The sequence below is a fragment of the Stomoxys calcitrans genome, chromosome 2 (genome assembly GCF_963082655.1).
Source record: "Stomoxys calcitrans chromosome 2, idStoCalc2.1, whole genome shotgun sequence".
NCBI classification, from domain to species: domain Eukaryota; kingdom Metazoa; phylum Arthropoda; class Insecta; order Diptera; family Muscidae; genus Stomoxys; species Stomoxys calcitrans.
This window is the reverse complement of record NC_081553.1, coordinates 144,547,704-144,573,046: the sequence shown is the minus strand read 5'-3', so window position 1 is coordinate 144,573,046 and position 25,343 is coordinate 144,547,704. Positions and strand designations below refer to the sequence as shown.

General features: G+C 40.3%; 1 protein-coding gene across 4 annotated transcripts in view; it reads right to left on the bottom strand.

The window, feature by feature from the left end:
• LOC106092078 (ADP-ribosylation factor-like protein 3) overlaps positions 1–25,343 on the bottom strand; it is a 79,370-nt gene that overhangs the window by 42,702 nt on the left and 11,325 nt on the right. For all 4 annotated transcript variants that reach the window (XM_013258832.2, XM_013258834.2, XM_059361820.1 and 1 more), the window contains exons 2-3: positions 21,515–21,643; positions 21,326–21,457 (exon numbers count right to left, since the gene is read on the bottom strand). In XM_013258832.2, the coding sequence (XP_013114286.1) occupies positions 21,326–21,457; positions 21,515–21,643 (261 nt within the window). The remainder of the gene's footprint in view (positions 1–21,325; positions 21,458–21,514; positions 21,644–25,343) is intronic.

The following is a 25,343-nucleotide window of genomic DNA, read 5'->3' as shown; positions in this document are numbered from 1 at the left end:
TTTGGAAACTAAGGAAGATATAGACATTGTGGGCAAACGGATCACGAAGGCCCTGAATGACTCGCTTGTGTCAGCATGGCCTAGTGCCAAGCCAAGAGGCAACAGCGACAGTGGTGGATCCCAGAGTTGGTTGGTCTAAATAAGGACTGCAGAAAACTCTCATCAGAGGAAAAGCCACAAGAGCACCACACGATTGGGACATCTATACGGCTGAGCTAAGAAAATATAAGGGAGAGCTTAGAAAGGCTCAGAACAAATCGTGGGTAGAATTCTGCAGCTCCGTGGAGGATACATCTGAGGTTCCTAGACTAAGGAACATTCTGTACGGTGGGGTATATCAAAGAATGTATGGACTATGTCTAGTGAGGAAACACTATAACTACTCGTTGAAACATATTTCCCGTGAAATTCTCCAACGGACAATGTGGCGCCAGAAGAGGTTACCGCTGATATGCATTCGTCGGAGGCCATAAGGGAAATTGTGTCTGAGCCAAAATCCTTTGGGCCATAAGAAGTTTCGGCAGCAGCATGCATATAGTGAAGGCAAATGCACTGAAACTGCCCTTCACAACCTAGTCGGCTAACTAGAGGGTTCTCTCGCTGTCAAGAAAACCGACGTCAATCATGAAGAAGTTGGAGCTTCTTGGCATCAACTCTACCGCAAGAAAGTTTATTAATAACTTACTTACTAAAAGATGCATTGCGACGGATCTGTGGATTTAAAAAGCTCCACGAGCAACAGCAAAGTGGGCTAACGAAAGTGTCTGGGTATAAATCCTTGCAAGACAGAAGTAGTTCTTTTCAGCAGGAGATACAAGTTGCCTACAGTGAAACCTGTCTCCATGGGTGGAGAGAATATTCCATTTACAGAAAGTGCAAAATACCTGGATGTTTTTCTGGACATGGAACTGAACTTCAAATCCAACATTTTGGAAAGGGCATGAAAGGTCACTCTTGCCCTAAACACCTGTATGAGAGCCATTGCCAAAAGTTGGGGGCTTAGAGCGCGTGTCGTGTCGTGGATATATACTGCAGTTGTTAGACCTATTACACTATATAGTGTTCTGGTCTGGTAGACGGCACTTCAAAGATCCACCTACTGCTCAATACTTAACCGGATCCAAAGGATGGATTGTTTGTGCATCACAGCCGCACTGGGGACGACACCATCTGATGCTCTGAATTTAATGCTACATCTTGCCTCTGGACATTGTGTCTAGACAAATTGCAGCGACCACTGTCGTGAGGTTAAATGAGCTTTCCTATTGGTGATGTGGCGGCCACGGACACTATGTTATACTTGATACAATATCCGATGTTCCAGCCAGTGTGGATTACACGCTAGCAGAGCCACTTTTTGATAAAAATTACTGTACCACTATTTCTGATAGAGCTGATTGGAACTACGATATCCCTGTTAATAGAAGTTACATAGACTTCAATACGGATGGTTCCAAACTAAACGACCAGGTGGGCTTTGGGGTGTACTCTTAAGATCTAGACCTGGTCATATCGAAAAGCTTACGACCACTGCAGTGTGTATCAAGCAGAGATCCTTGCAATTCAGGAAGTGGTGGAATGGCTAAGATATAATGTCATTACGACGATTGGCATAAATATCTTCTCAGACAGCCAGTCAGCCACTAAATCCCTGAAGAACGTATTTCTGAACACAAAAACCGTCCTCGACTGTCGCAGATCTCTCACCGAGATGGCTGAACAATTCAAAATTCACCTGTTCTGGGTGCCGGGCCACAGAGATATCCAAGGAAATTTTAAAGCTGACGAGCTTGCGAGACTAGAACTACCTTACACACTCCAGGGACACTGGAATCTGTGGGTATTCCTCTAGTGACATGTAAGCTAAGTTTTCAAGACCAGGCTCGAAGGGCAATGAATGATAGATGGTCACAAAGAGGGTGCTGTGAGCACTCCAAAACTATGTGGCCTCATCTTGACTTGAAGAGGTCTACTGCTTTGCCGTCATTGGCTAGAACAGACGTCTCAATGATTGTGTGCGTCATGACAGGTCACTGTATAATCGAAAACATGCTGACAGACTGAAGGTTGCCAGCAACGAGTTTTGCAGAAGCTGAAGGGAAATCCATACATACATGTACCTGTATCCCATATTTCGAAGCTGTAGCTCAGTCTGAAAAGAAAGTACCATTTGGACGGCTTGGTACCTAAATATCTAATTTCAAATAAATCTTCTAGTCACCCGATTTTCACCGAATAGTGTAATTGTGTCCTAGTTTTTAGAACATCAGCATCTTCCGTAAAGACGGTACTATTTTGTACGTTTTTGCACCTAAATGTACGGATTTCAAAAAAAATCTTCTTGTCGCCCGGTATATACTGTCAAGGTGTAACTGTATCCCAATTTCAGTGTGTAAAGAAAATACCATTTTGTACGTTTCTTGTCGCCCGATATATACTCTCAATGTGAGCCTTTATCTTAAATTTCAGAACTCTTGCTCAATCGGTAAAGAAAGTGCGTTTTAGTACTTAACTGTACACTTAGTACCTTCATGTACGAATTTCCTGTCGCCACGTATATACCATCGAGGTGTAACTGTATCCAATTTTAAGAGCTGTACATTAGTCTGGAAGAAAGTACCATTTGTTACGTTTTAGTATCCTAATGTACGAATTTCAAAAAAAAATTTCGAGGCGCCTAGTACATACTGCCATGGTGTACATGTATCCCAAATATCAGAGCTGGAGCTCAGTCTGTAAAGAAGGTACCATTGTGTTTTCTTGGGACATCTATACGGATTTTTCATATAGTCGGCGTTGACAAATTTTTTCAACGGCTTGTGACTCCGTAATTGCATTCTTTCTTTTGTCAGTTATCAGCTGTTACTTTTAGCTTGCTTTAGAAAAAAAGTGTAAAAAAAAGTATATTTGATTAAAGTTCATTCTAAGTTTTATTAAAAATGCATTTACTTTCTTTTAAAAAATCCGCAATTACTTTTTGGGCAACCCAATATATTGTCTAGGTGTACCTGTATCCAAAATTTTAGAGTTCACCCAGAAAAAAGTTGATACAAAAAGTGCTCATTTTTGTACCATACGGTATTGATAATAAAGCAACACAGTATGGTACAAAAACAATAACGGATGGTATGGATGAAACATAAAATGATTAGTGCCGTTTGGTACTAGCCTTATTACCGAACTGGTATTGGTTTAAATACCAATCTGTCATTGGTTTTAGCACCAGACCGTTATTGGTTTTAGTACCAGTATTGATTATTAAAACCCCTAATGAACCAAAAAAACCATTAAAAATAATGTTAATCTAATTTTATTTTGATTATTTATGTTATTAATTACAAAAAGTAATATTACACCGTGCCCAAACTGAATTCTTTGTATTCAGCAATAGATTTCATTCTTAGATGCATTCCTAGAAGTGGTTTTATGTATGAATACATCAACGCAGCATCATTTTCCACACCAGACACTATCATGTTGATCTCTTTACGCACTCAAATTTTATTAAATTATTTGATTTATTTGTTTAACTAATATTTTATAATGGCCTCAATATTGTAAGTACAAAGCTCAACAACACTTCTGGCGATGACAAGAATACAAATGCGACGCCATCAATTCTTAATAGCCTCCTCTGTCTGGTACTGAATTGATACCAAATGGTATTAAAAATCTTTGCCAATGACATAAACAAAATATTTCCAGTCGGTATTGGAAAAGTACCATCATTGTTCTATCAGTGTCCCAGCTCAATTCGTAGATAAAGTACCATTTTGTATGTTTCAGTACTTAAATATACGAATTGTCGAGTTATATATAAGAAAGCTCTGCTATTAGAGCGATATCAAGATATGGTCCGGTTTGGACCACAATTAAATTATATGTTGGGGACCTGTGTAAAATGTCAGCCAATTCGAATAAGAATTGCATCCTTTGGGGACTCAAGAAGTAAAATAAAGAGATCGATTTATATGGGAGCTGTATCGGGCTATAGACCGATTCAGACCATAATAAACACGTATGTTGATGGTCATAAAAGAATCCGTCGCACAAAATTTCAGGCAAATCGGATAATAATTGCGACCTCTAGAGGCTCAAGAAGTCAAGATCCCAGATCAGTTTATTTGACAGCTATATCAGGAACCAAACTTGGCACAGTTGTTGCGTATTATAACAAAATACTTCGTGCAAAATTTCATTCCAATCGGATAATTGCGCACTCTAGAGGCTCAAGAAGTCAAGACCCAAGATCGGTTTATATGGCAGCTATGTCAGCTTATATACCGATTTGAACCATACTTGGCACAGTTGTTGGATATCATAACAAAACACGTCGTGCCAAATTTCATCCCAATCGGATAAGAATTGCGCACTCTAGAGGCTCAAGAAGTCAAGATCCAAGATCGGTTTATATGGCAGCTATATCAAAACATGGACCGAAATGGCCCATTTACAAAAGCAACCAACCTACAGTAATAATAAGTATTTGTGTAAAATTTCAAGCGGCTAGCTTTACTCCTTCGGAAGATAGCGTGCTTTCGACAGACAGACGGACGGACGGACAGACGGACGGGGACGGAGGGACGGACAGACGGACGGACATGGCTAGATCAATATAAAATGTCGCGACGATCAAGAATATATATACTTTATGGGGTCTCAGACGAATATTTCGAGTAGTTACAAACAGAATGACGAAATTAGTATATCCTTCCATCCTATGGTGGAGGGTATAAAATCAAATTAAATTAGTCACCAATATATACTGCCAAGGGGTAACTGTATCACAGTTTTGAGAACTGTAGCTTAAAATGAGAACTTTAGCTAAAAATGTACGAATAAAAAATCTTCCAGTCGCCCAATTTATACTCTCAAGGGTGCCTATTTCCTAAATACCAGAGCTCTAGCTTATTCTGTAAAGAAAATACCAATTAGTGCCAATCACAGCACTTAAAACGTATTCTTCCACTCCTGGTACGATTACCGCATTACGCATTTGAAACAACTTATCGTATATTAGTCAAGACTACCTTAATTTTAACCTAGTTATTAAATTTTACCTGTCTGCGTTTATTGTAAATGTACATAAGCTATTTCGTACTACAGGGTGGCTGATGAATATTGCTACAATGATGAATATTGCTACATTTTTTTTTCGGTGTATGGAATACATTTTTCTTTTATTCATGTTAAATTAAATTATTAAATTAATTATTAAATTATTATTAATTAAATTAATTAATTAATTAATTAAATTAATTATTAAATTATTATTATTAAATAGAAAAAAAGTTATTACATTTTTTTTTGGTAGCGGCTTTCATCAGCCACCCTGTATTTAATAATTTTTGTACCAAAATGTGCGGTTTGTGAAAAAATTATTTAGTCTCACAACATATTTCCCAGTTGTACCTACATGATAAATTGCAGAACTTTAGCCCAAATGCGTCACTTAAAGTACGTTTTCACCCGTTTCCAGTACTATTTTAAAATTTTTTTCTCTTTTATACTACAACAATCATTTAAGCCAAATTTCGGAGTTTTAGCTCCAGCCGTTCGCCCAGTCCAAAGTTCACCTACTTCGTACCTTTTTTGTACTTTTAAGTACCTTAAAGTACAAATGTCCAAAAACTGTTTAAGATTTCCAACTCGGGGTGCCATAGTGTATTTGTGTACCAAAATTCATAGCTCTAGCTCAGTTAACAAAGAAAGTACCAAAAAGGGGCAATTGCGTACTAAACGTAATATTTCTCTCACTTCCGCTGATATTTTCCAAAATTTTTTATCACAAATCTTATTTTTCAAGACGCTCTTTCATTTGAGCCCAAATTCGATCTCCTAGCCCTTTCCGTTCGTTCTCTACAAGCATGCACTACTTTGTACTATTTTGGTACTTCTTAGTACCTTAATGTTCGAATATCACCAAATCCCGTCTTATCTCGCATCTCCGACCCAAGACCAACATTCATGCAAAATTTCATGATTCTAGCTTTAGTCGTTTGGGCTGGGCGTCCCTTTTGTATATGGAGACTAGCATACACCCGGTCCGCTTCGTTAATTGTGTGGCGTATAAAAATATTAAAAAATAGCACCCTTTTTTGAATAAGTGCATTTTTTGAACAGTTTAAAAGTCGGTACTCAGAAACGTGGTACAAAACAATTTTTTGTTTTAAAATTCTTTCTGGACCAAATGACCCATTTCCAACGGCCAACACTCTACCTCAATACGCAGTATCTATGAAAAATTTCATGCGGATAGCCTCATTTGAACGCTATCGTGATTTCGGCTATCTGCTGAACGGATGGATGAATATGGGTAGACTTGCTTAACCCATTGACGACGAATATGTAGAAAAAACTCAAGAATAAAACTGTCTTAGAAAAATTCTCTCGCTCGCTCGATTTAGGAAAGAGGTAATCTAATGAAATTTGGTTTGGCGCAAAGTGGACGAATGAAACTAGTTAAAAAAATCTTTTCTGTCATATAAAGCCTTGTCGAAAAACGGCAATTTTTTAAAGCTCAAAAAATCAAACAAGAAATTTTCTCGAACTTCTTAGGAGTGAGATTTATGAAAACCGTTTAGAGTCTTGTGGCATTTGACGGTCAATATATTAAAAACATAAATTAATGGCTATAAGCCAACTACTTTTTACAGCAGGTGCGGATTCATGTCCAAGTCATTAATATCCACCTGTCTTTGCATAAAATATTAAAAAAAAAAATTTTTTTTGTTAGAAAAGAATAGTGGCTTAGGAAATAACATTTTAGCTCAATCCGTAAGGAATGTACCATTTTGTGAGCTTCGGTACCAAAACTTATGAATTTAAAAAAGAATATACTAGTCGCCCAATATATACCGGAAAAGTGTAACTGTATCCCAATTTTGAGAAAAGAAGAAAGTACTATTTTGAACGTATTAGTACATAAATGTGCGGATCTCAAAAAAATTTTTTGTCATCAAATATATACTGTTAAGGTGTATCTGTATCCTAAATTTCTGAGCTCAATCTGTAAAGAAAGCACCATTTTATAAATGGTAACGTTACATTATTGTACTCATATACGCATATCAACAAATTTCTTGTCGCCCTGCATATACAGTCAAGACATAACGGTATTTCAATGTTATAAGCTGTGCCTCACCAAATTGTAATAATTTAAAAATTTTTCTAGTCGCCCAATTTATACTCCCAATGTGTCCTGTATTCCGAAAAAAGAACCAAATAGTACCAATTACGACACTTAAATACGTGTTCTTCCACTCCTGGTTGCAATTTAGTACCTAAGCATACGAATATCACCAAATCCCGTCTCCCGTGCCTATGACTCCTGAGCATACGAATATCACCAAATCCTGTCTACCGTGCCTATGATCCCTGACCTTAATTTGTGCAAATGATTCTAGCTTTAGCCGTTTGGGCAGGGCGATGATCAGTCGGTCAGTCACCCAACTCTTTTACATATATAGATTAGCATAACCCCGGTCCACTTCGCAAATGTACTTACTTCAGAAAAATGTTCTTGTCACCCTCTATACACTGCCAATGTGTAACTGAATCCTTATTTAGAGTGTTATAATCTAAATCTGAAAGAACGTACCTTATTTTCCCAAAATATGCTGTCATGATGCAACTGTGTCCTAATTTTGAGAGCTTTAGCTAAATCCGTAAAGAAAGTACCGCTTTGTAAGTTTTAGTACCTTAATATACGTATTACAAAAAAATCTTCTAGTCGCCCACCATTTACCTCCAATGTGTTCCTGAATTCCACATTTTAGAGATATAGCTCGATCCGTAAAGAAATGATACCATTTTGTACGTTTAAATACCTAAATGTACGAATTAAAAAATAAACAAGTAAAAGCGTGCTAAGTTCGGCCGGGCCGAATCTTATATACCCTCCACCATGGATCGCATTTGTCGAGTTCTTTTCCCGGCATCTCTTCTTAGGCAAAAAAGGATATAAGAAAAGAGTTGCTCTGCTATTAAAACGATATCAAGATATGGTCCGGTTCGGACCACAATTAAATTATATGTTGGAGACCTGTGTAAAATTTCAGCCAATTCGTATAAGAATTGCGCCCATTGGGGCTCACGAAGTAAAATAGAGAGAACGACTTATATGGGATCTGTATCGGGCTATAGACCGATTCAGACCATAATAAACACGTTTGTTGATGGTCATGAGAGGATCCATCGTACAAAGATTCAGGCATATCGGATAATAATTGCGACCTCTAGAAGCTCAAGAAGTCAAATCCCCAGATCTGTTTATATGACAGCTATATCAGGTTATGGACCGATTTCAACCATACTTGGCACAGTTGTTGGATATCATAACGAATTCGTGCAAAAATTCATTCAAATCGGATAAGAATTGTGCCCTCTAGAGGCTCAAGAAGTCAAGACCCAAGATCGGTTTATATGGCAGCTATATCAGGTTATGGACCGACTTAAACCATACTTGGCACAGTTGTTGGGTATCATAACAAAACACGTCGTGCGAAATTCCATTCCAATCGGATAAGAGTTGCGCCCTCTAGAGACTCAAGAAGTCAAGACCGAAGATCGGTTTATATGGCAGCTATATCAGGTTATGGACCGATTTGAACCATACTTGGCACATTTGTTGGATATAATAACAAAACACGCCGTGCAAAATTTCATTTCAATCGGATAAGAATTGCGCACTCTAGAGGCTGAAGAAGTCAAGACCCAAGATCGGCTTATATGGCAGCTATATCAGGTTATGGACCGATTTGAACCATACTTGGCACAGTTGTTGGATATCATAACAAAACACGTCGTGCAAAATTTCATTCTGATCGGATAAGAATTGCACACGCTAGAGGCTCAAGAAGTCAAGACCCAAGATCGGTTTATATGGCAGCTATATCAAAACATGGACCGATATGGCCCATTTGCCATACCAACCGACCCACACTAATAAGAAGTATTTGTGCAAAATTTCAAGCGGCTAGCTTTACTCCTTCGGAAGTTAGCGAGCTTTCGACAGACAGACGGACGGACATTGCTAGATCGACATAAAATGTCACGACGATCAAGAATATATATACTTTATGGGGTCTCAGACGAATATTTCGAGTAGTTACAAACAGAATGACGAAATTAGTATACCCCCCATCTTATGGTGGAGGGTATAAAAATCTTTTAAACAACCTAAATTTACTGACAAGGTGTAACTTTATCGCAATTTTGAAGCTTTAGCTCAACCTGTAAAGAATTTTGTACCTTTTTGAACACAAATGCACGAACTTAAAAAATCGTCTAGTCGCCCAATATACTAATTGCAGAGCTCAATCTCAATCTCTAGAAAAAGGGGCAAATGATACCAATCATGGTACCAAAATGTACGATCATTTAGTCACCCATCAAATGTTTCATAGTTATACCTACATGCATAAGCGTAGAAAGGTCTCTGGGGGTGGGCTAAGAACCCCCCCATTTTAAAAAATGAACAACGGAATATATCAATTTCTGATTGGTTCTGCCTCTCGTTTGGAACCGTGTTCAAGCTTCTTTCTCCCTTCTTAACCGCCATTTGATATTAAATGCCATATGTTTGGACAACCAAATTAACAATTGAATTTGATTTGAGAAAAAAATATATAATCCCCACCATCTTAAAATAATACGTCATATGATGTATTTAGCCGAAGCTTGAGCAATCAAACAACACTTAGTGCCTAGGCCACGAACATAACTCGCCTTCTCAAAACACCCTCTCAGTAAGTGCTTTCTTAAAAGTCAATCTATCGCTTTATTTTAGCAATCAGTCAGTATCGCGTTTTCTTTAATATACGAGTATGTATGTCAGAGAATGAAACTTTTCACAATCCGCAACCTGTGTACGCTCCCGTTAGCCTTCAGCTATGCTTCCCGTGATAGCGATGAACACCACACAAATCGGAGCTCACTTATGCAAAATCGGTGCGGCAAGTGATATCATGTGTAGGGCATGTGGGGAAGATGATGAGACGTTGCACAGTGGGGGTAAATCGAAAAAACTAGTAAAAAATCTTTCGTGCAAGAGCGGGTAGAGATATCTAACAATATTGTGTGCAAAATTTCACAGCTCCAGGTTGTCGGGACGCCTTTTGGCAAGCCTCTAAAATTGAGGCCCTTTGTATTTCAAAAATTTCTTTGCTGCCAAATTCATTTTTGGTCCGATTATCAAAATTCTCAAAAATCTTACAAAAAAAACCCGGTGGAGTTGTACAATATATCCACCGGTTTTGGGGATATGCGAGTTTTAATTTTTATTTGTTTGGCCGAGATTAACTTCGTATTTTATCATTTACGAATGCAGCTATGGTTTGATTTTCATTTTTATACCCACCACAGAAGGATGGGGGTATATTATTTTTCTTATTCCGTTGGCAACACATCGAAATACCCATTTCCAACCCTATAAAGTATACATATTCTTGATCGTTGGATATAGCTGCCATATAGACCGATCTCTCGATTCACATCTTTCTGCAATTTGGCACAGATCGATAAAGATTTGGATATAGTTGCCATATAGCTAAATAAAGGCACATTTATTGTCTGATTTCGCCGAAATTTGAGACCGTGAGTTGTGTTAGGCCCTTCGACATCCTTCTTCAATGGGACTCAGATCGGTCCAGATTTGGATATAGCTGCCATATAGACCGATCTCTCGATTCAAGGTTTGGACGCCATTTTAATCCGATTTCGCTGAAATTTTTACACAGTTACTTATGTTAGGGTTTTCGACATCCGTGTCCTATATACTTTAGATCGGTCTATATTTTGGGTATAGCTACCAAAAAGACCAATATTTTGTTCTACAGAATTGAACAATGTCTTGTACCTATTAGACCACTCAATGTACGCGACGAATTTGGTCCTAATCGGACCATATTTCGACATAGCTGCCAGGTGGCATAAATTATGGATTTTTCGCCGGGTACATATATACCAGAGGTGGTGGGTATCCCAAGATCGGAACTTAACGCCTTTTATTGTTATGCATGGTTTGCATTCGCGACAAAGTTTACAACTTCAATTTGGCGCAAAAAGTGTCCACTTTTGATTATTCAATTAAAATTTATGCAGGTTGGATGTCAAAAAATGCGAGAAAAGTGTATTTTTTGCATCTTCTGGTCAAAAATGTATTTTCATTGATTAGTCTTCATTGAATAAACTTGCTTCAATACCTCAATTTTTTCTTTTTGTTTGTGAAGAGGACATATTGCAGATGCGTTTAAAGTGAAATTTGAACAAGATATATCAACTTAAACGAGTACTATATGTACGAGTGCGTGGCAGTTGCTGCCAGCCGCACAGTCTTGTATTAACGGAACTCTAGTATTCCCATCTGAAAGGTCATGTTACTCGGATGGATCAAAACTAGAGAACAGAGTGGACCTAGGGGTCTACATTGAGAACCCAGGGACTGAGATTTGTTTTCGACTGCCTGAACATAATACGGTCCTGCAGACAGAGATCCGGGCGCTCACGTACTGCGTTAGGTGGTGTGGTACAAATGCGAGGACGTCGAGGAGAGTAAACAGGCCAGAAGGGCAATAACAACCAGGACGCTAATCACGAACAGGACGCTAAGATCCGAGATACGGAATGGGTACTACCTTTTACGAACAAATTTAAAAGCCTTTTGGAGTAGGCTAGAAATGGCCTCCAGAGACTCAACATCTGCGGTGGTGGCGTTAGACCGTAGCGTTTTGTCCTCCTATAGGTCTGGGTGCCTTGGCACCTGTAGTCGAGAGTAATGCTTCAAGCGTACAACTAGTCGTCAGACTAATTAATGAATAATAGACGCATAAGCCAGAGGGATGCACAGTTCGTCCCCAGCCTTTAAGTAAAGGTGGTGTTTCCGACTCGAATTCAGACAGCGACGGTGTCAATGAAACAGCCATCGCAGCCAAATTGAGAGATGAGGGCATTGCGATGACGGCAGAAGTGAGCGATGGCTTTGCTAAGCTCACAAGCAGACCGAGAAAGCAATCCGGTGCACGACGAAGGAGACAGAGGAGTATGTACCGACAGCGCAATCGGGCGAAAGTGCAGGATGCTGGACGGGATAGAACTGACATTCCAAGAACTTCTACGGAAGCTGGAAAAAGTATCAGATCTCCCGAAGAGCATAACACTGCTAAAATCCAATAGGAGGCCACAGCCATCACGGAAGGGGAAGATGGTCGCTGAGAATGGTAAGGAGCCGCCCTCTTCGGCTAGAGTGGCAAGGAAGCACAACAGAGATGATGGCTATGCAGTCATCAATATCGGCTGTGCATTCGGTGGGATTCCACCAGTTCATCGGTCCCAAGTGGAGGATCTGGTTAACGATTGGATTTTCGAACATGTGCGGAACTCTGTAGAGGGTCCACCCATACAAATGATGAGCTGCGAGTAAAGAGGGGACATTTTTACGCTGCGTTTTGCGTCGGCGGAATGTATTGATACCGTCAAACAACACGTCAGAGGTATATACTGTCCCTGGGAGGGCGCAAAGCTCGACCTGGTGAGAAAGATGGAATCCCCCAGCTCACAAAGGCTGCGGTCTTCATCAAGGGACAGGGCAGTAAATTTGCGATGAAACGCATGTTGGGATTCTTGGGCAAGCAAAACCAAGGTTTGGTCTCAGGGAAGTGGGAGGTATTCCACAGAGAGGAGAAGAAGGAAAGAGCTCTTCTTGGGTTTGGCATTGATCAAATCTCCTTGACGAGTTTGGCTAAGACAAAAGGCATGGTGCACTACGGGAGCAAAGCTGTCTTTTTCAAAATCGGGAAGACTAGGATAGGCACAAATCCTGATATTGAGATATCAGACCGTGCAGTGGAAGGTGACTCAATACCACCCAACGACCAGGGGGCTGACACCGAGACAATCACGGCATCTCTCAATATTGAAAAGACTAGGATAAGCAAAGATCCTAATACTAACATATAAGGCAGTGCAATGGCGAGAGACCCAACTCATCCTAACAAACAGGAACCCGACGACGGATTCGGAATTCTGGGATAGGTAAAGTTTCTAATATTGAAACATTAGGCAGCGCAGCGACAGGAGTCTCATTGCAATGATAGTACCATTACCTACTTAAGATTTGGAAGGCAAAGATCATAGTATTGAAATATCAGGCAGTACAGGGAATGGAAACTCAATACAGTCAAACGAACAGAGACCCGACGATGGAACCATTACTGACTTTATAAAGAGTCGGAAGACTAGACTAGGCAAATAACCTAAAACGATGACATCAGGAAGTGCAGTAATAGATGAGATCATCACCTACTCCCATTTACTGGAGGTCAAGGGATTGAGGTTATCCAGATAAACCTCCACCGGAGCGAAACTGCTACACACACTCCGATGAAGAAAATCAGCAAGGGTAAGATTCATATTGCCTTAATTCAGGAGCCATGGACGACCCGGAACAAAGATTCTGGGCTGAACCATATCAATTACCAATTATTCTATGCTAACACTGGTACTCGGCCGAGGACCTGCGTTATGTATCATAAAAATTTTAATTATATATTTTTCCCAGAGTTGTCAACGTCGGATGCAACAGTGGTGAGATAGGGAGACAGTGGAGCATACCTGGCACCACTTTATCTGCCTTTCGACTCTCCGACACCGCCAACCACGTCGGAGCTGCAACGGCTGGTGAGGAAAGCAAAAGAGACAGGAAACGAGGTACTAATAGGGTGCCATGCGAACTCTCACCACATTTCGTGGGGCAGCACCAACACTAATAAGCGGGGCCAAGCCCTGCCAGAGTTCTTGAATATTAATATTCGACCTAATAAAACTTTATATTGGTAACACCGTTACCTTTGTTAAAAGGATTATGAAGCAGGTATTAGATGTGACGATATGTTCGGAAAATCTAATCGATGAAGTTCAGGATTGAAGGGTCTCCATGGAACACTCTTTCGCTGACCAGCGCCGAATCCGATAAGCTTCCGGAATAAGTTGGAAACTGGACAAAATTCGAAAGGCTACTCAGAAGAAGACTTGGGCAAGATAATTTAGATTGTCCAAGCATAGAAGACATTGACGAAAATGTCAACAGGATTACGACTGCACTGGTGGGGTCCTTCGCAGATAGTTGTTCTCTTCGGGAAAGCAAATCAGTCCAGAAAACAACCCTGGATGACCGGGGAGATTCGCAATATTGGGAAAAAGGTCCGCAGACTTTTTAACAGAGCACGTCGTAAAAAATCTGAAGTTTATTGGGATGTGTATTACACACGGCTCAAGGAATACAATAATATTACCAGAGCGGCAAAACGTGCCTCCTGGAAGCTTTTCTGCGAACAGGTCGATAGCGTTAATGACGCCGCCAAGAAAAAAAACGTTTCTCTCAAAAACCCATGTCCAAACTAAAACTTTAGTAGACGACATGGGAGTGAGAGCAGTGACAACGGAGGACATATTGAGGCTTTTGATGAAAACCCATTTTCCACGGGATACGAAGGGACTCACGGATACACGGGAATCTTGGAATAATGACGTTGATCGAAGGTTTATAATTACGTAATTTATGGTGAAGGAATCCTTGAGGAGCTTTAAACCATTTTGGTCACCCGGACCTGATGGAATATATCCGCCGTTGCTACAGAAAGAAGGAAGACTATCGAGGTTGTGCATAAAATAGAAGAAGCCTTCGATGCCAAAACGTACACTCTGGTGGTATGCATTGACATCGAGGGGGCTTTTAACAATGTGCGGACCGACACACTGATCCAATCCTTAGACCAGTAACGGGTCGACCCGGTCCTTAGAGACTGGATAAACCATATGCTAAGGAACAGGTGGATAATATGTGTGTCGCATGGCATAAATATAAGGGAGAAAGTGGCACACGGCACGCCACAGGGAGCATTTTATCGCCACTCCTATGGGTGACCATCATAAATGACCTATTACAGATGCTGACTGAGGAGGGATTTGAACCCGTCTGCTACACAGACGATGTTATAATATTTCTAAAGGATAAGGATCTGACCGAGCTATGCAGAAGGGCCAAGGGTCTTGCATATGGTATATGACTGGGCTAGACCCAGACGTCTCAATGTTAACCCAGAAAAGACTGAAATATGCCTGTTCACGAGGAAGACGAAGGTGGGCGAATTTAACGCACCACGTTTCTTCAATAAGACGATTTCAATATCTGACAAGGTCAAATACTTAGGTGTGATCTTGGACAGGAAACTGAATTGGAAGTGTCACATTCAGGAGCGTACTGAGAGGGCTCACAGATGTTGGGCACTATGTAGACGGGCCGTAGGCTCGAAATGGGGCCTGAATCCTAGGATAGTCCACTGGCTCTACAGGAGCGTGATTAGACCAATACTTACTTACGCCTCAGTAGTTTGGTGAACTTCTATGGAGAAAAAGTGCAACATAAGGACAATACAACAGGTTCAGAGAACATGTTGTCTTGGCATAGGCGGAGCGATGAGGACCACGCCCACTAGGGCACTGGAGACTATTCTAAATATCCGACCTATTGACATACAGATTAAGTGTGAGGCAGCCACTACGGCTATGGGACTTAAGGCGATGGGAGAATGGATTGAGGATGGGAGCAGCTCATACCATCGCGGTATAATCGAGGCGACGATATTAAACCTGGAAGGAAGGGAAGAGGTCTCCGACCTGAGATGAACCTTGAAGTCAAGTGCGACGCACTGCTGCCATCGGCACTGTCTTGGATTGACAGAACCCTAGTATTGCCATCTGGAAGATTATGTTACACTGATGGATCAATGCTAGAGGACAGAGTGGGCCTGGGTGTCTACATTGAGAACCCAGGTACTGACATCTGTTTTAAACTTCCTGACCATAATACTGTCCTGCAGGCGGAGATCCGGGCGATCACGGAATGCGTGAAGTGGTGTGGTGCTAACGCGAGGACGTCAAGTGGGAACATCTTTATTGCCATAAGGGCAATAACAACCAGGACGGTAAGGTCACGAACATTCTTGTAGTGTAAGAAGGAGAGTAACGCCTTCTCTGAGGATGGCAAAATCCGCATCCTTTGGGGCCGGGCCATAACGGAGTAAGGGAAAATGAAAGGGCAGACGATTTGGCGGTGAAGATCAGAGGACTGCCGTCAATAAACTTGCTTAACCCGAAGCCTCTCGGGTCGACGCAGTCCGAGTTAAGGGAGTGGACGAAGAATACGCATGGGCCATTGTGGAACAGCGAAACGGTCGGTAGGATGGCGAAAATCCTATGGAGGGATCCAGGTCGTGAGCAGACGAGGCTATTACTGAAAGGAAGCAAGAAGGAGGTCAGTATAGCTATTGGTATCATAACGGAACACATAGGACTACGAGCTCAGTTATGTAAAATCGGTGCGACAAGTGATAGCATATGTAGGGCATGCGGGGAAGATGATGAGACGTTGGAGCATTTCCTTTGTCATTGCCCGGCTTTCGCGTCTAACAGTCCTCCAAACACTTAGCCCTGAAAATGTATCAGCATTGTGCTCTATTCTCATATATTTATAAAGCATTTATTTGAACCCTATATTGGCCTCGAAATTGGATATCAATTTCGTTTTCTAATTTCAAATACCTTTCATTTAAACCCCTTATGGCAAAAGTCAACAAATATGCCCGGTTTAGGGTATGGGCCCTAAAAATTATCAATATCGAGCTCCGCTGTCTTGAAAACCCAAATAGTCTTGGTGAAGAAATACGTCCTATTTGTTACAGTGTTGGGACGTCCTCTAGACAGTTTGTCCCGAATATTGATATCAGATTCGTAGTCTACTCCCGAATATATTTCATTTGAGCCCCACATTTCTATATTCGGCAAACATGACCGGTTTGGGGGGTGTTTTGGAGGATGGTGCGGCCACTCAGTGACTTGGCCTTCGAAACATATACCAAATTCGTGTTCTACTATAAAATACCTCTTATTTGAACTCCATATTGCAATGGTTAGCAAATACATCCAATTTGGCTGGTGTTATTGGGGTGGGGTGGCCCCATAGACACTTTTTCCTGAATATTGATATCAGATTCGTACTTTACTCCCAAAGACCTTTTATTTGAGGCCCATATTGCCATGGTCAGTAGAAAAGTCCTGTTTGGGGGCTGTGTTGGGGAAGCGATGAAACCTCAGAAAATTGGTTCCATATTTGGATATCAGATTCATATTCTACTCGCAAATTGCTTTCATTTGAGCCCCATTTGAGTCCTATTTAGAGGTGTTTAAAGGTTCGGGGTAGTCCCTTAAACACTTGGTCCGACAATTGGATATCAGATACATTTTCCAATCTGAAATATCTTTCATTTGAGTCCCATATCGTAGTGACTGGAGGACATATATATATTTCACCAGATTTCCGAGATCTGGTGTTTCTGAAAATTACGGTAAGGGAGAGTGCCTCCTTGGGAGGAGAGAATGTTCCATTTATTGAAAGCGCAAAATACCTGGGTGTTTTGCTGGACAGGAAATTAAACTTCAAATCTAACATTTTGGAAAGGGCAAGAAAGGCAACTCTTAACCTATACATATACAAAAGAGTCATTGGCAAAATTTGGGGTTTAAACCGCGTGTCATACACGCGGGGGGGCTTTGGGGTATAATCTAAAGATCTGAAAGTGGTCATATCGAAAAGGTTCTCCGACCACTGCAGTGTGTGAGGAGAGGAGATCCTTGCAATTAAGGAAGTGGTGGAATGCTAAGATATAGTGTCATATCGACGATTGGCATAAATATCTTCTCAGACAGCGAGACAGTCGGGTCACAGAGACATCCCAGAGAATTGAAAAGCGGAAGAGCTTGCGAAACTAGGAACTATCTTACTTTGGGTATGCCTCTAGCAACATGTAAACTAAGTTTTCAGGACTAGACCCGAAGGACAATGAATGATAGATGGTCACAAAGAGGAGGTTGTGAGCGTTCCAAAACTATGTGGGCGAATCAGACTTGAAGAGGTCTACAACTTTGCTGTCATTAGCAAGAACCGACGTCTCAGTTATTGTGTCAGTCACTGTCAATCGGAAAACATGCTGACAGACTGAAAGTTGCCAGTATCGATTTTTACAGAAGCTGTGGGGACCTCAAAGAAGAAGAGACTTTAGAACATCTTCTGTGTGTGTGTTCCGCACTAGCAGTTAGAAGGAGTTCCACTTTATCTTCTCACTTCTATGAGAATCTGTCTGATTTAGCGGATGTGAACATTCGCAAGTTGTTGGGCTTTTTAAAGCGATCTGAATGGTTCAACTATAGCAACTAGGAGGCATCTTCCTTCTTCTGTTCATGTGGTATCACAATGGACGAAAACGTCTTAGTGAGTCTGATGGCAGACTGCCACTTTAACCTAACCTAACCTTACATAAGCCAAGGAGCCAATCTATCGGAAACAGCTTGTAATTCAACCGATGATACATCATCAGGGCCTGGCGCCTAAAAGGAGTCGAAACTTTTTATTCCCCAAAGGATTTTCGACTCAGATACAATTTCACCAATAACCTCCGTCGACTGTGCATCGGTGACCAGCTCTTCTAGCGCCACTTTGTCCGTTGGAGAGTTTCAATGCTTCTTCACCAGGCATTGACCATACATTCCTTGACTTTTGAATATATCCTACTGTAATAGGTCTCGAGGATAGGATCTTCCTGAGCATAGAGGCCGTAGATATATCCCCTCAGATATATAGGGATAGTCGTGTAGAATATGTGCCAAAATTTATCCCAATCTGTCTTTCTTCTGTTTAGCTGTGATACCACTTCTGCAGTATTTTCTCCAAGGCTGAAGCTTATATTCCGATGATCAGAGATACTGTGGTCCTCCAACACATCCCAGTCGCATATCCTTAGGCTTCTATCATCCGATACAACGGTCATTTCTAGTACCTCCTGCCTGTTCCTCCACACACCCATGGTTCCTAGATAAATACCACGTCAAATCCTCCTGTCTTCAGTAGCGGCCTTATAATGTGGAAATTTATGCAGCCTTGTTCTTCTCTCTTGTCGACAACTACCATCACCCATATTATTAATATGCGACTGATTTAAAACTTTTTCCGAAAATAAGTACCCATACGGGCTACAGAATATTCTTGCGATAGAACTCTCTAACCCAAAAATGGCGTATTTATTTTCCGATTTTGCTGAAATATATGGTACAGTAGGCTATGTTCAACCTATACGTCTCTACGGTCTTGAACCCTTTTCATTGCTCGATACATAACTTTTTCACAGAATTTTGAGGAAATGTGATGATGATATCCAAATTTTTTTTTTTGCCCCAAATGAAAGAACTTGACTTGCATGACATGTGGTTTCAACAGGATGTTGGCACATGCCACCCAGCACGCGTAACAATTGAGAGGCGAGTTCGGTGAACATTTTATTTCACGTTTGGGACCGGTCAATTGACCGCTTAGATCGTGCGATTTAACGCCTTTAGACTACTTTTTGTGGGGCCATGTAAAAGCTATATATATATTCACCGAACTCGCCTCTCAATTGTTACGCGTGCTGGGTGGCATGTGCCAACATCCTGTTGAAACCACATGTCATGCAAGTCAAGTTCTTTCATTTGGGGCAAACAAAATTGGATATCATCATCATCACAGCGCTTACCATTCACAGTTACTTTTCGATTCGCATCATATTTGAAGAAGTACTGTCCAATAATACCACCAGCCCATAAACCACACCAAACCGTGACTTTTTTTGGATGCATTAGTAGCTCTTGCTTCTGGCTGATCTTCACTCCAAAATCGACAATTCTGCTTATTTAGGTACCCATTAAGCCAAAAATGAGCCTCGTCGCAAAATAGAAGAAGCGCGCGATGAACTTTCTTAACAGAGCACGCATTTTTATAATGAAATTCAATAATTTGCAAGCGTTGTTCATTTGCAAGAAGATATAAGATTAAATTAAAGACCAAACTAAAGACGTTTGACAAAAAAACAAAACACGAAACGTGCTTGAGCTGTTTCAACCAGTGTTTCCCAAAAGCTGATAGCTAAAAAAACACCGTTTATAAGGTAAATAGTGGCAGCATTTTATCGCCACTTCTATGGGTGACCGCAATAAATAACTTATTACCGTGGACGGATTTGAACCCGTCTGCTACGCACAAGATGTTTTAATACTTCTAAGGGATAAGATCCGAACCAGCAATCCAGAGGGGCCGAAATGGTCTTGCAGATGACATAAGACTGGGCTAGACGTAGGGGTCTCATTGTTAACCCAAAGAAGACTGAAATCTGCCGGTCAAGGGCCAATTTGACGCACAATGTGGCGACGATAGGAAACCTGGATGGAACGGAAGAGGTTTCCGATCGAATACCTGACGTCGGCACATCTTGGATTGACGGAATCCTAGTATCGCCTAGTATTGAGAACCCAGGGACTGAGATCTGTTTTAGACTGCCTGACCATAATGCAATCCTGCAGCGGAGATCCGGATACTGGGTACGATGGTTTGGTCCAAAAGTGCGGACGTCGAGTGTAAACATCTTCACGGACAGTTAACTGACCATAAGGACAATAACAACCAGGACGGTAAAGTCACGAACAGTTTTGGAGTGTAAGAAGGAGATTAACGCCTTCTCTAAAAACGATCCGCATCGTTTGGGTGCCGGGCCATAGCGGAGTAAGGAGAAATGAAAAAGCAGACGATTTGGAAGTGAAAGCCAGAGACTGCCGTCAACAAACTTGGTTAACCCAAAGCGTTTCTGGTCAACGCAGTCCGAGATAAGAGCGTGGACGACGAACGCGCTTGTAACACATTCCACAGTGTCCACAGCGAAACGTTCGGCAGGACGACAAAAATCTTACGGGGAGATCCGGATTGTGAGAAGAGGAGGCTATTATTGAAAGGAAGCAAACAGCTACGAGCTCACTTATGCAAAATCGGTGCGGCAAGTGATAGCATTGGTAAGGCATGCGGAGAAACTGATAAGACGTTGGAGCATTTCCTATGTCATTGCCCGGCTTTCGCGGCTAAACGACACCGGCACTTAGGTGGGAGACAATACCAGACATAAACCAACTAAAGGGCGTGGTTTATTTTCACTGCGTGTAGAACTTGAATCTGATATCTATTTTCGGGAATATGGAGGCCACATGAAATGTTTTTTGGGAGTAGAGCACCAATTTGATATTCACATTCGGGGCGAAATGTCTGAGTGGTCCTCTCACCCCCAGACAAAAATTAGTAATCGACTATGGGAATATAGAACTCAAATAAAAAGTATTAGAGAACTGAAGAAGGCGCAACGGTGCGGGGCCAGTTCAGCTATTAGAGTATAAAAAGAAAACAAAAAAGACTTGCCAAAACATCGGTGTTAGCAAAGTAGTTTTTCCAATATGGCCGAATTTTCCATTGACCGCCTATATCCCATACGTTTAATTTAAAACCATCAGCAGCAACGGATTTAATATTGAAACCAGCCGTTGGTGTCACCTGAAAAATTCAATAGCGTTATATAGCTCTTAAAATCTTGTAGGAGTAGTGATTTACCGTTGTTATTTCTTCGTTTGCCAGTTGTTTTAAAATAGTTGTCTTTCCAGCATTATCCAAGCCTAGTAATAGTATCCTTACTTCCTTTTCGGGATTTGGTCTTAACTTTCGTAAGAGCGATAGAAGGCCCTGAAAAAATTTAGAGAACGAGAAGTGAAATTAAATAAAACGTTCTGTGATCAGCCATTTGAGAACCGTTAGTAGAAATATTTAGTGTTGAAGGAAAGTTTTATCATGGGAACAAAGCAATAAGCGTTTTTACATATTAAGCAAATTAGGTACTAAGTCATCTTTTGCCTAGTACCTTTTGTGTACTTTCGCGATAGAAAGACTAATTTGCTGCTTATACCAAATGTAACACCATTTATATATCCCTAGGACGGCCCGGTAGCCGAGTTGGTAGCGTGCTTGGATTACCAGTGCAGGGGTCATGGATACGATTCCCGCCAGAAGCCTTGGTTTGCGGATACTGTGGTATCATAATTGTCTATGTGAGTCTGTAAAGCACTGCCACTCTTATCTAACCTAACCTATATATCCCTAACTCATCAACGTCTGACCCTCGTCCTCCCTGTGCGATTTTGATGAAATTTCATTCGTTTATTATTTAAGGCATTTGTATCCACGCAGTATTTGTTTAAAATTTGAAAAAAAAATTTGTTTAAGAAAAAAAAAGTTAACAAAAAACAAAAAATTCGCACCACACTCTTAAAAATCTAGATATGGGTTCATAAATAGTAATTATTTACTTGGTTTTTTACGCAAAGCGGTAAATATGCATATCCGAGGTGGTGGGAATCCAAAGTTCGGGCCGACCGAACTTAATGCGTTTTGAATATAGGAACAAACAAGCCGTATTTTTAAACTGGCATTTGGACCGTAATAGACACGGCCACTGAACCTTCATAGCTACTTGGCAAGATATATTAATTTTCCGGCAGTTGCCCAACAAGAAAATATTGAAGGCACTATCTGTCAAAATCAGTGATTAGTGCAACTCTAATTTTGATTATGTTACAATTTCGCGTCATTTCTTGTTGTTTGTTTGTGTATTCACAGTGAAAATCAACATATTTTCACGATTATTTTTTCAGAAAATAAACTTCGATGCAAAAATACATGCGGATTTCGTTATAAAAGTATTTTTTAGTATTATAGTAATTGAACAAAAATTTTAATACAACAGATTGAAATGAATATATCATAATATAAAGCTGACCTAACAAATAAGACATAGGTTACTCTTACTTAAAATAAAAGATAATCGAGATATAAATGAATGTAAATGAAATATCAGAATTTTAAGGAATCAAAGCATTAAAAATAAAAAAAATTAATGCTATTAAAGTGCACCTTTTTAAGCATATAAACATTAAAACATATAAGACAAATTATAAACAATAGTTTAGTTAAAAACAAAAATAATATGACACACACAAAAAAATTATATACAAAATGAATTTAAAGCTGCTTCTGTTATTCTATCAAAGCAATGTGTAAGTGTAATTCTCTCTTAAATTGGGAAAAAGTTGAAATAATACGAAGATGAGATGGTAGGTAATTCCACAATCGAACTGCGTGTATAAAGAACTGTCTATCTGAAAATAAATATCTGGTTCTAAGCTTTGAAATCGATTCACTCCGTATACAAATCTAGCAATGTCATTTGTGGGAATTCGTAATTTCCTCACATATTCAGATTCACAATTAGCATAAATCTCGCAACAGTATAGACGTCTTGACAACAAGCAAGCCTTAGCAATCATACTTCGAATCTCCAAAGGTATAAAAAACTGAATGGACCATAGGGCACGAAGCATTCCGCACACTATACCAATTGTGTTGTCAATATGTCTATTCAACGATCAAAAACGACCCCTAAATTACTCGCAAATGGTGTGTACTCAATGTCACATTCATTTATCCTTACTGATGGAAGACTATTGCTATAGTATCTGTTCCTGGATAAACCAAACACTTTTATTGGGATTTAAATGGAGACTATTGACCTTAGACCATCTGCTTATTCCCATCATATTTAGGTTGATGTTTTCAATACAAAGAAAACTATCGGAAATATTGCATGTGAAGCATAGCTGAACATCATCAGCATATATATGAATATCACATTCACTAGGTACCCCGACTATGTCATTGATGTATAGGGAGAAGAGCAATGAACCTAAGACAGACCCCTGCGATACTCCTCTTGATAGACAAATCGGTTGTGAATAAGTCTCCTTGGAAAGTATTATCTATATTTCTAGCTGTGTCATCAAAGCTATACATATATCTCAATTTTTTCAACAAATATTTTGTGACACACCGTATCAAAAGCTTTCGAATTATCTAAAGGTACCAAAAAAACAGTATTTGTTGTCTGTCATCAAAGTTCTGCCTCAATTCCTCTACAATATCAACCAACACCGTGGTGTAGCTACGATCCGAGCGACAACCAGATTTTTTGTTAGTCAGAAGAGCATGACGTGAAATCATTAATATGTCTAAACATTATACTTTCCAAAGACTTTGACAAAAATGGAAATCGGTCTATGTTCTCCTTATGATTAAGGTATCGGAATAATTTTTGCTTTTTTCCAACTAGCAGGAAAAGAGGACGTAAAATGGTAGTAAAAACGGTAATGGCAGTTTCAAAAATTGTGGAAAAACGTCGTCCAAGCCTGTGGCACTCGGCTTAATGTCCTAAATTGACTGAAGTGAGTCATATTGAAAAACACATATAAAATTTTAAGTTGTATGACAACTGGGTGAAAATGAGTACTTCCCTCCATTTTTTTTTTTTCGATCGCAAAGTGCCCTATTAATTCTTTCAGAAAAATGTTGGGTATTCGCCTTTCTGACTGTTCTCACGACTTCTCTCCTTAGACCCCTAAAATCATGTAGCCTCGAAGTTTTAAAGCGTTTCCACCTCTTGTATGCCACGTCCCGCCTGGCTATCAAGTCCTTTATACCATTGTTGAACTAAGATTGCCCACATGATTTTACCACTCTAGTTTTCAAACGCACGTGTTTCTCATACAGAGCCGCTAGATTAAATTCAAAAAGTCGTTGAAGAGATAAATGTCACTCCATGAAGAATCATCACAATCAGATATGAGCCCACTGTAACAGATGCATTTGAATGCTCTAAACGTGAACGTTTCAGGAGAATGTTGTACTGAGACATCGTAGGACAGAAAACATATCACCAATCTTCAAACACGTCAAGCGGTGTATCAAGCGGGTCTAGACAACATTCATGTAGCCACGGTAGTGGATGTGGTAAATAGCTGCCGGGTGAATGTGGTCCTTCGAAAACGACCGCCTCCTATTGCACCAGAAGATTTTGATCTCCCCCGGCAAACCAGAATAGTTTTGGCTCAACTACGATCCGGTAGATATAGCATAGCAAGGATTGATCTCAACGTGCAGGATGTGTGTCCCGATTGTGACCAGGGAGCACACGTCACATATTCAAGTGTCAAGCTAGACCCACTCGGATCCCCCTGGATGCACCCCACCCCACAGATATTCAACAGAACCAAGCAGACGAAACATAGAATACAACACTCTGCTTCAAGAATAACAACATCAATCTTCAAAAAAAAACCAAAAAAGTCTGTTTCACACATCCTTGGTCCTTGGTCGAACTGGATTAAAGAAAGAATGAAAACCCATATACATATGTAAGCTCAAAAATAAAGTTCATGCTATAACGAATTTTCAATTACCACTAAGAAAAGTAATGCAGTGAAGAAACGTAGTAAATGGCTTAACAAAATGGATTCTACATAACCACTCAACCTAGTTTCAAGATATGACGCCAATT